General features: G+C 55.7%; 1 protein-coding gene across 2 annotated transcripts in view; it reads right to left on the bottom strand.

Annotated features, from left to right (window-relative positions):
• GIT1 (GIT ArfGAP 1) overlaps positions 1–10,612 on the bottom strand; it is a 27,354-nt gene that overhangs the window by 4,841 nt on the left and 11,901 nt on the right. Inside the window, exons 2-14 of one of the 2 annotated variants that reach the window (XM_069089746.1) lie at positions 7,501–7,634; positions 6,769–6,881; positions 6,465–6,570; positions 5,899–6,116; positions 5,687–5,781; positions 5,243–5,285; positions 3,135–3,161; positions 2,868–2,916; positions 2,288–2,360; positions 1,240–1,337; positions 688–799; positions 401–534; positions 37–189 (exon numbers count right to left, since the gene is read on the bottom strand). In XM_069089746.1, the coding sequence (XP_068945847.1) occupies positions 37–189; positions 401–534; positions 688–799; positions 1,240–1,337; positions 2,288–2,360; positions 2,868–2,916; positions 3,135–3,161; positions 5,243–5,285; positions 5,687–5,781; positions 5,899–6,116; positions 6,465–6,570; positions 6,769–6,881; positions 7,501–7,634 (1,355 nt within the window). The remainder of the gene's footprint in view (positions 1–36; positions 190–400; positions 535–687; positions 800–1,239; positions 1,338–2,287; positions 2,361–2,867; positions 2,917–3,134; positions 3,162–5,242; positions 5,286–5,686; positions 5,782–5,898; positions 6,117–6,464; positions 6,571–6,768; positions 6,882–7,500; positions 7,635–10,612) is intronic. The other variant, XM_069089745.1, reaches the window with a different exon arrangement.

The following is a 10,612-nucleotide window of genomic DNA, read 5'->3' as shown; positions in this document are numbered from 1 at the left end:
GCCTGAGTGGGGGACCTGGGGGCTGCGCTCCCTGACCTCCCTCTGCAGCCTCCGAAGCTCGTCACTCAGGCTGCTGTTGACCTTCATCAGCTGCTGCACTTTGGCCTCTGAGGTGGCCAGGGCCTTCTTGAGCTCCAAGTACTCCTGCAGAGTAACGGCCCCATCGGACAGGTCTGAGGAGTCCATGCTCTGGGGAGGGACAAGAGGCTGTGAGCAGGCCTCCCGCCCACAGCTTCAGGAGGGGCAGAGTCCAGCTAGGAGGGAGGGGCCACCAGGGAGATGCAGAACTCGGAGGAGCCAGCTGCCCCAGGAGGGACCAAGAAGGGGGGCGGCAAGAGGAGGGGAGAACGGAGGGGCGGGTACCCCCACGGGCCCCCCCACGGCTTCCTTGGCCACAGACCCGGGCCCGGTTGTTGCGGGTGGCGCCGGCGCTGCGCAGGGGCTCCTGGTCTGTGTCCTCGTCGGAGGCCACGCTGTCGTAGTCGTGCTGGTCGTCCCCGTCGCTCTGGCTGCGCTGGCAGTAGTCAAGGTTGTCTGAAGACGCAAGGGGAGAAGCCCATGGCAGCAGTCCCGCGGGCCTCCAAGCGGATCCAGCGCCCCTTGGGGAGCAGGGGCCAGCAGCGGGCCTGGGGCAGAAGAGACCAGGCCACTCCCCACCTCCCCCTAGCCGAGCCCCACCCCTCCCACCTGTTGGGCTACTCAGGCTCTTGCCCTGCTGTCTCCGCTTGGCCTCGCTGAGGATATCAATGATCAGGGTGGCAAACTCCCGGGCATTGAAGCGAGCAAGCTTCTGTCTCCCCTGCCAGGAGGAGAGAGACTCAGTGTGAGCAGAGGTCACCCCAGAGCAGGTTAGAACCTCCAGGATGGGAGGGAGGCAGGAAAAGAGGCCTGGAGAGCCTCTTCAGGCCAAGCAAAGGCATGCCCTGCTGGGCGGGTCCGGCAGACACCCTTCAAATGCCATGAGAGATGGAGGCGGGGCTCACAGGCTGGCACACCCTGCTCCCGGAGGGGAAGCTCTCCCACCAGCCCCACTCCCCTTAATGCCAAGGGGCCAGCCAGACTGGGCTGGGGAGGCAACAAGGTTGGCACGACACCGAGTATAAGTGTGCCAAGTAACGGCTTCACTCAGGGCTGCTGTGGGAGGGGGAGGGGAGAGAAATGGGGAAACCCAGCTGGAGGCTCTTCCCAGACCCCCGACCACTGCCCAGTCTCCCTCCCGGCCCCGCTTGGCCCCTTCACCTGGTTTCGAGTGGCTGAGTACTCTGGGTTGACTGGGAGGAAAGGGACTGCACTCCGCTCTGTCACCAGGGTGCTGTGGTTCTGGGTGGCCAGCCACACTGGGGGCGGGGGAATATGACCGTCAGACAGTGCTGGGGGCGGGTAGCTGCCTGTGCCCTTAGTGCCAGGATAGGAGCAGTGGACGGGTGGCAGAGTTAGGCCCCAGAGCCAGGCAAGGCAGAAAAAGATCTGGGTGAGGGTGAGGCTGATGGGAGGGTATATGTGTGTGTGTGGGTGGGAACAGAACAGGATGGAGGCTGCCCCTCCCTCCCTCTGCCTGCTCCAGTCTAGTATTTGGGTTGGAATAGCTGTAGCTAAGAAGGAATGAAGGAATGGGGGTAGGGGTGGGGGCGGGGGAAGAGCTGGGGAAGGAGCCAGGGAGAACAGAGGGAGGCGGGCGGGGAAGGCCAGAAGCCTGGCTGCCTGCCCGCCTCTAACTTCCCTCTCCTACCCTTGCAGCTGGCCCCGAGCTTGGAAGGAGAACTCCTGGGCTATCTGGAAGCCTCCTCCAGAGCCTGGGCAGTGGCCCCCAAGGCCACCTTCCCGGCCCCCCAGACAGAGGTCACCTCAAACAGCAGCTGAGGCCGTGGGGCTGGGACTGACAACCTCCCAGAAATCACATGCAGTGCAAAGTATGTTGGCACTGGAGTCCCAGGGTCTGGATTCAAATCCTGGCTCTATTTCCAATTGCTTCTGTGAGCCCAGACAAGTCTCTTAACCTGTGTGGGTCTCAGTTTCCTCATTTACAACGTGATGTGCCATAAATGGGCCCCTTTTCTGGCTCTGTGTCCATGGTCCAATCTGCTGTGAATCTCAAATCTTTGGGCCTTAATTTCTTTCTCTAGAAAGATGAAGTGGTCACTAAGGTCCTTTTTGGTTTTATTCTCTAATCCTAGGAGTTCTCAAACTGGGCACTGGCCCATCGCTCCCTCTCCCCTTGCCCCCTGGATGCCCAGGTCTCCCCAAGGCCTTCAGCCTCTTTCCTCCCCTTCAGGGCACACAGACACACCTGCATCATTCTCTCTCCGATCCACCTCGTCATACACGTCCATGGCCAGCTCTTCAAACAGTCGGTTGCTCAGCTGTAGGCAAAGTGAGGGCCCCAGGCTAGAGGGGTAGAAGGAAACCTCACCTCCCAAACCAGAGAGCTTAACTAGAAACCTGCCATGGGGCAAGGAGGGAGTGGGCTAGACATGGGAAAGCAAATATCTTGCTTGCCTGCCTGCCAGACGTCTTTTCCAGGTCCCCTGCAGCCCCTCTCTGACAGACTCTATGGCCCTGCCAGTGCTGCCCTGGCATCTGCCCACTGGGCCTTGGATGGGGTCTGGGTAACTGCCTAGCTGTTAAGATGGAGGATGGCTGAAGGGCATTAGAACCATCACTGGTGGGAAGAGGGTGTGGGGGGAAGGTGGAGACGGTGAAAAGAGGCCCAGGAAAGAAGGCAAAAAGGTCAGAAAGAAGCAGGGATCCCCAGTTTTGGAGATGGGAAGCATGGGGACTGGGGAGAGGCCAAAGATGGGGAGCATCAGCAGGGCCGTGGGAGGCAGAGACAGAGAGGACACAGCAGGGTCTGGCCCGCTGTCACTCACTGCTTGCAGTTTCTTCTTTGCTGCCTTTGCCAGTTCCGACAGGTCCAGACTTCAAGTTGGAAGGCAGGGGACGGATGTCAGGTTGGGGATTAGAAAGAAAGGACAGATGGGTAAGGCACAGCCAGGTGCCCTCCCCCCTGCCATTGACTTCCCCCACATGCAGGTGCCCTGGCAGAAGGGTAAGGGGCCAGGAAGGGGGAATCCCCAATACTTCCCTTACCCTTCCACCCAGTCCCTTGCAAAATGCCTGGCCCATGGGCACAATACCTCTGAGACATGCACTTTTGGCGAGATCTAAGTCCAGAGGAAGGCAGCGGAGGAAAGAACAGGATAGAGGCAGTGGTTACCCGGGCGCAGGACAGAGCTGGAGGGAGTGTTCTACTGCCATCTCACTCACTCACACACACACACACACACACCCATGCTGTGCACTCTCCCCCACCCCCAAACAGCAGAGACAGGATGTGGCAGAGAAAGGGGATCCACCAAGGAACCTAGGGACACCGTCTGGGGCAAGCAGAGGGTGCCCCTCTCACCCACTGAGGTCAGTGCCAAGGTGCTCACGTTTGAACAAAAGACTCAAAAGAAAAAAGATTCGTCCCCTCATGTCATGATGGGGCATTCTGCGGAAAGATTCCTGGCCCAGGAAGCCCAGCTGGGGTGGGAGGGAAGGCTGCCATTTTGAAAGTAGCCACAAGGGGGCAGGAGTACCCTCCTCCTGGGCTTGGGATCAGACCAGGGGAAAAGGCTGGGCACCTTGACCACCGGTGACTGGCTTGTAGTGGGTGGGTTGGAGGAGAGGCTTCTGGGAAGAAATGGAAAGAGCCCCCCCCCCCCCCAACCCCGGCATGTTGTGGCCTTCTCCTGCCACCGGGACAAGGCAGGAAGAGCCCGATATGGGGAGAAGCTTCCAGGTCATGAAGACATGGGATGGAATGTCGGACCCAGAGCGGGGCTACAAGGACCCCAGAGGCCAACGGGGCTGACCCTTCATGTTACAGAGGAGGAAAGAGAGGCCCAGAAAGAGGGGACTTGTCCAAAGTCCCACCAAGGCCAGAGGCTCATAGATGTGGAGCAGGGAGAAAGCCAGAAATGATGAGGACGGCAGCCTGTATTTAGGGCTTCAAGGTTCTCAAAGCACTGGACCCTCACAACAACCCTGGAGGCAGGTGCCAGTGTTAGCCCCATTTTACAGATGAGGAACTTCAGTCAAACAGAGGTTAGTGTCACTCAGCTAATAAAGTGTCTGAGGCTGGATTTGAACACAGGTCTTCCTGATTCCAGCTCTGGCACTATCCACTTGGCCACCAAGCTGTGCCCTCAGAGGCCATCTAGCCCAATCTCTTCATTTTACAGATAAGGAAGCCAGGGAGGTCAAATGACTTGTCCAAGGTCATTCAGATAGTAATTACACCCCACAAGTGGGATTTGAACTCAAGTCCTCAGACTCTCCAGCCAGGGCTTTTTCTACTATACCAAGATGCCTCACTTAGGTAACCCAGTTTAATCTTCTCATCTGACCCCCCAGAGGACTAGAAGACAGTGGGTGATTTGCCCCAGATTGAGCTAGACCTGACTGGCCTCTCAGGCCACTGCCCAGGGATGACTCAGATTTTTAGAGCATTTTCAGGTCTGGATGGCCCTTGATATATATTCCATGTTACAGATTATCTCTATTACACAGATAGAGGGGCATCTGGGCAGCTCAGTGGAGAGAGTGCTGAGACTGAAGTCATTAAACCCGAGTTCAAATCCGGCCTCAGACACTTATGAGCTGTGTGACTCTGAGCAACGCACTTACCTTCTCTCTGCCTCTGTTTCTCCAGCTGTAAAATGGAGATAACACCCACTTCCAGGGTTGTTGTGACAATCAAATGAGATAATAATTGTAAAGTCTAAGCACAGGGTGGGTGCTCTATGAACGTTAGCCAGTGTCTCTCTTACCACTATTATCCCATTTGGTAACAGCCAGGGAGCTGCTTCCATTATACCCATTTTACAGATAAGTAAATTTGCCCACAGGCAGTCACAACACTCTGGACATCCCTGGGGGGTTTTAAGCACCCCTGGTCCATGAAGTGAGCCCGATTTTTACCATCGTGAAATGTCAGAGAAGAATAAAACCCAAGTCATGGCCCAGACTGACCAAGGCCTGGGAGGCCAGGGCCCCAGCTCCTGTTTTCCCCACCTTAGATAATGAATTAAAGCCCACAGGTTCTAGTCTCTAGGTCTCAATACTCTCCTCCCCCTACATAAGTCCTTTGGACCTCATGGAACCTGCTGGGCCTTCTGTGTAAAAGGAGGGAGCCTTGGGCAGAGCAGACAGACTCCTCCCAGAGGGTGGCCCTTCTCCCAGAAGGGGGGTTGACACTCACCTGTCAGCCATCTGTGGGATGATATAATGCCCATTCTTGTGATCTGAGCAAAACCAGAAATGCCAAGTTACCAGTGGGGGTGGGGACAGCTGGCCCTGGGCCCACCTCCTGGACTCCCATCTCTCAGCCCCGGGCCCTAAGCTCTGGGGTGCCCAACAGAGGAAGGGGAAGGAGGAGAGGTGAGCCCTGAGTTTGGAGCTAAGGAGAAAGGGGTAAGGGGAAGGGTGAAGAAGCAGCAGCTGCTGAGGCCCTGAGGGTACCTACATACCTCTCTGCTGCCCTCCCCCCATCCCCGACCTTCAGCCCTTCTCCTCTCAGGGAGCCTGGACCCAAGGCAATTTCACAGGAGCTGGTTGCTCCCCAGCTGGCTCTGTTGCTATGGAAGCAGCTGCTGGGGTGAGGACTAGGGAGGGCATCCCAGAACTTGCACCACCCCACACTTACCCGGCTTGCGTCCACATAGGTAGAAAGCCAGCCGGTCAGTCAGCTCATATTGGCACTCTACCAGCCTTTCTGCCAGCTCCTGGTGCCCAGCCTGCCTGTAGAGGGGGTATATAGAGAGCATGGCTCAGGGCTGAGCCTCTGGCACTGGCCCAGGATCCTCCCTCCCCTCCCAAACGTCCTTTCTGCAGGGCCCTCTGGCCCCAAACACTCACCTGGCATAGTCAATCGGGGTCCTTCCATTGATGTCAGGGGCCCCTGGGTCAGCCCCGTATACCACCAGCAGCTCTGCCTGAAGTGTCTGCCCAGCCTTGGCTGCCACATGCAAAGGGGTCGTGCCCTTCTCGGGATGGAAGAAGTTAGCTTGGGCACCCAGGGAGAGCAGGCGCAAACAGGTTTCCAGATTGCCGGTCCTCACACTGGAGTGTAATTGCTACCCAGTAAGGAGAGAAAGGATTCAGGAGACTCTTACGATCCTGGACCAACGCTCTACGCCCATCCCCAGGGCAGGACAATCCCAAAGGGCAAACCTATTTCATTCATCCTCAAACAAAGGGCCCCTGGAAAGGATGCGGAGCTGGGTATATATGTCTGCTGGGGGAGGGAACATGAGAGTGGCGAAGTGGGGCTCAGGGAAGGCCAGCCACAGCTGAGAGGGGATATGCTCAATCCGGGGGGCCTCCAAGGGCAGGAAGGGGATGCTGAGACCAGCAGGGGCTACTCAAGGAAGCCCCTTCCTTTATGGAAAAAAGAAAAACTCCTCAAGCCAGCTTCTGCTCACCTTGCTGAGGTCCTTGGCAGTGACGCCATCATCATCCCGACATGGTAGCTTATGAACAAATGCCAGCATCTGGTACTTGGCTCTGATGAATTCGGACTTGATGGGGCTGAGGAAATGGGGAACGGGAGGAAGAAGAGAGTGAGAGAATGAGGACGGAGTCCAGCCCAGACTGCTTCACACCTTCCCCCCTTGGCCAGTTCTGGCTCCAGGCCTCGCCCCATCCACACTCCCCCCACGCTTCCCCCTGCCCCCAGCCTCCTCCCAGGTCAGCTCTCCCCCACCGTCCCCCCAACCCCATACTCACTGGACTTTGTCCTGAGGGTTGGCCTTTCGCCGGCCGCTCTGCACCTGAGCAGGATCCAAGAGTGAATGCTCCCAGATGGAGTTGGCCCCATTGCTGGCAAGGGTGTGTACCATCTGGGGTGGGAAAAAAAAGCTAAGTTAGGCCATTTCCCAGGCTGGCACTACCTACTGCAGCACAGGATACTGGAAAGGCCATTGCCTAGAGACAAAAGACCAGCATTCAAATCCTGCTGACTTCCACGTGACCTCGGCCAAGTGGCTTAGCCTTCCTCATCTGTAAAGTGAAGATTCATCTTCTATCGTTCCTTTCAGCTCTAAATCTGGGAACCTAAATTACTTAGCTTACCTGGGCCTCAGTTTCCTTAACAGTAAAGTCAAGACTTATCTTCTATACTTTCTTCCAGTTCTAAATTTAGGAATCTAAATTCACCTAAGCCTATGTGGGTCTCAGTTTCCTCATCTGTAAAGTGAAGAGATTAGACTATATGGTCCTTAAGATCCTTTCCAGTTCTGCCTCTATGATCTTAAGACCGGATATACCCAGATGAGGAGGGTTCCAGGAAACAGGTGTTCCCTGGGGATTCTCCTGCAGGGGTAAAGAGTCAGGACCCTGGCTCCGCTGCTCAGAGAGCATAGCTCTTCAAGAACCAAGGGCACACAGCCCAGTGTAGCCCATTGCAGTGCCTGCCCCATGCCTTAGCCCTAATGTTCCCTGCCTCAGAGGCACCCTTACCTGCAGCAAGGTGGGAGGCCAGGAGCTGTGTCGGAGGTGTTTGACAATGGAGATGTGGCGGCCGAGGCTCCTGTGGACGCTACAACATTCGTCACAGATCAGCACTCCCCGGTTGATGGAGGCCCAGCCAGGATCTGGGGTTTCCAAAAGTGGTCGTGACAAAGAGAAACAGAGAAGAGAAGGAAGAAGTGACCCCAAGAGCCCAGGCCCTTCTCAGGCAGCTTCCTTCTCCCACCATCCTGGCTCACAGCAAACCAGGGGTAAGAAGCAAGCACTCAGAGGCCTAAACACCATCCCCACAGTCCCCTGATAGGCCCGGACCAGACAATCAATCAACCATTATTCAGAGTGGCCGAGGGGTCCCTCTAGACCCCTTCAGCACTTCTTAAACCGTGGGTAGAGACGCCATACGGGGTAATGCCAAGACAGGGCTAGTGGGACATGGTAGATAGAATGGGGATGCACGGCCAGGAAGACCAGAGATCCAGGCCCCAACCCCGTAGCGCCCCAGGCAGCTCTGCCTTCAGAGCATATGCTGCCCTGAGCTCTGGGGCCTGGGAGTTCTCTATACCAAAGAAATTACATGTCAGGTTTAAAAAGGGAGGGGGCAGACACTGTTAGATAGTAGATAAAAATAAAACCCCTCTGCCCTCAAGCTTACATTCTATTGAAAATAATGTCTATAAGTTGACATAGACTATACACAGTGTAAATACAAAGGAATTTATTGGAGGAGCAGGACCAGTGGGTGGAAGGTAGATCAAGAAAGATCCTTAGGAAGGAGAGCAGAGTTTCAGCCCCAGATACTCTGGGCTGGCTATTCTTGAGATCCTGATGGGTCCTCTCATATCTTATCAACAGGGGCTGACAATGATCTCTTCCCTCTTCCCTGCCCCCCAGCCCAGCCGAATTTGTCAGTTCTCTCACCCAGGAGTGACTGAAGGGAAGACGTCCGTGGGCAGAATGGGCACTCTGGCAAGCCCTTCCTCCCCTGACATCCCGGCTACCTTGGCGCTACCCTGCCTGGTAGGTTCTTAATAAATGTTTACTGATTGACTGGACTGATCTCAGAGAGATCGAGGGCCTTCTTCCCAGTGCCATGCTCAAGCTAATGCTTTGGGCTAACCTCCCCTCCTCAGCATCTTTGTCTTGCCCTGGGCCAGTGGCAGCCCCTCTTTTTAATGAAGCAACAGCATGCAGAAGGAGAGAATTCTGGATGGGAAGTCAGGAACCCTTCAATTCTAGCTCTTGCTCAGCCACAGCCTGGCTGAGGGACCCTGGGGAAGCCCCTCCCCCACGACTTCCTCTGTAATAAGGAGGGGTGTTGTGCTGGCTCATGTGGAAGGTCCCTCCCTCCCAGCTCTGGCATCATTGGAGAGAAGCCCCCACTCCCCTCTCCCACTAGTTCTCACAGGACTCTGAGCCCTTTCCTGAACTCTCCTAAGTGAAATGATTAATTAATGCCAATGAACATCCTCCAAAGTCAGGCCAGAGTCCATCCACTTAGCTGGTCTCCTCGGCATCCCCCCTTCCTCTTCCTAGTGGCCTCAGGGGACTTCTTCCTCTGAAGAGGAGTGGGGGAGGAGGTGGTCCCCTTCAGCCCCTCCCTTGCCAGCTCCCCATGGGGAAGTAGAGACCTCTCCTAGAAGCACTCCAGCCTACCCTCCTGACCCCACACTGTGAGAACGCCCCAGCATGGAGCTCGCCATTTTGGTGGGGCACACCTTCCATTTTCTCCAATGTTTTATTAATGTCTTTTGTTTTTATGTCAGTCATTTCCGGACATTCTCCCTCCCCACCCTCACCTCCAATGAGCTTTCTCTAGTAAAGAAAAAAAAAACAATTAAGCAAACCGAACATAGCAACCACATTGGACAACATACGCAGCATTCTCTATCCAGAGTTCCCACCTCTCTGAGGGAAAGACAGGGGTATGAATTGGGGTATGAATTGAGGGGTCTGAAGACTCTGACCCATAGAGAGCAATGGCAAGAGACCCTCCACAAGGTACCCTGCACTCCCCCGCCTCTCGTAGCGGCTGGTGCACCTTAACCATGGTGGATTGCTCCCATAGGCCAGGAGGCGTGGGAAGCAGGGAGGACTTCTGCTCAGGAGGGTGGCTGGGGCGGTCACTCCACTGGGCTGGCAGATGGGCCACACACAGATCTCACACTCCTCCCTTCCTTTCTCTCTTTCTCTTGGGAACAGGCGTGAAGCCGTCACCTCGAATCCAGCTCACCCCTCTGCTCTGTCAAGTTCTGTGGCGCCAGCCTCCCCCTCCCTCACCAGGGCTTGCCCTCCCCTCTTCCACCCACTCCCACATCTTGGGGCATGCTCTGAGTCTCTGTGGCATTTGGAGACTGGAAAAACTGGCAGAAATCTGAGGCTTACTACTTCTGATTCTTACTATCTGTGTGACTTTGGGCAAGGCCTACCCATGCCTCAGGTCCCTCATCTGTCAAATGAAGGCCTCAGCCTCTGAGGCCCCTTTCAGCTCTGGGTCTAGGATTCTATGGCCTGCTTCAAAATCCAGAGGGTTATGGAGCCTAGGTGCCAAGGCTAGTCTCACCGGGGGCAAATCCCAGCCAGTGCATTTGGTTTCTAAGGTAGGATCCCACTGGGCTGGGAAGTAGGTTAATCAGAGACACACCTCTTGTCCTAGGGGCGGCCCCTTGTGTCAGAGCAGAGTCCCTATGGCCAGCAAGCAGCCTGGAGTGGTAGAGAGCTGGGCTTGAGAGGCCTTGGTTTCAAATCTTGTCTCAAACACTAAGCTTCATGACCCTGGGCAAGTTGAAACCCCTCTGAGCCTCAGTTGCCTCTTACGTCTCTTCCAGTTCAAGGCTTCTTTTCTCTATGACTTCCTGCCCACACTCCCACTCCCCAGAGAGTTCAAGGGTCTCCACTGAAGAAGGAAAAACAAAAGGAGATAACAGCAGCTGAATGAGACATGTTGTATACTGCAGTGGCAGGCACTGTGCATTGATTAAAGACCTACTGTGTGCCAGGCACTGTGCTCAGCTCTGGGGGCACAATCAAATGAGCACTGATTAAAGACCTACTGTGTACCAGGCACTGTGTTTAGCTCTGGGGGCACAATCAACCCATGAGCATT

Source organism: Petaurus breviceps, unplaced genomic scaffold (genome assembly GCF_028583685.1).
Source record: "Petaurus breviceps papuanus isolate PSGF00001 unplaced genomic scaffold, PetGlider_PUasm1.0 186, whole genome shotgun sequence".
NCBI lineage: Eukaryota > Metazoa > Chordata > Mammalia > Diprotodontia > Petauridae > Petaurus > Petaurus breviceps.
The sequence above is the reverse complement of the archived record's forward strand: the minus strand, read 5'-3'. Positions and strand labels throughout refer to the sequence as shown.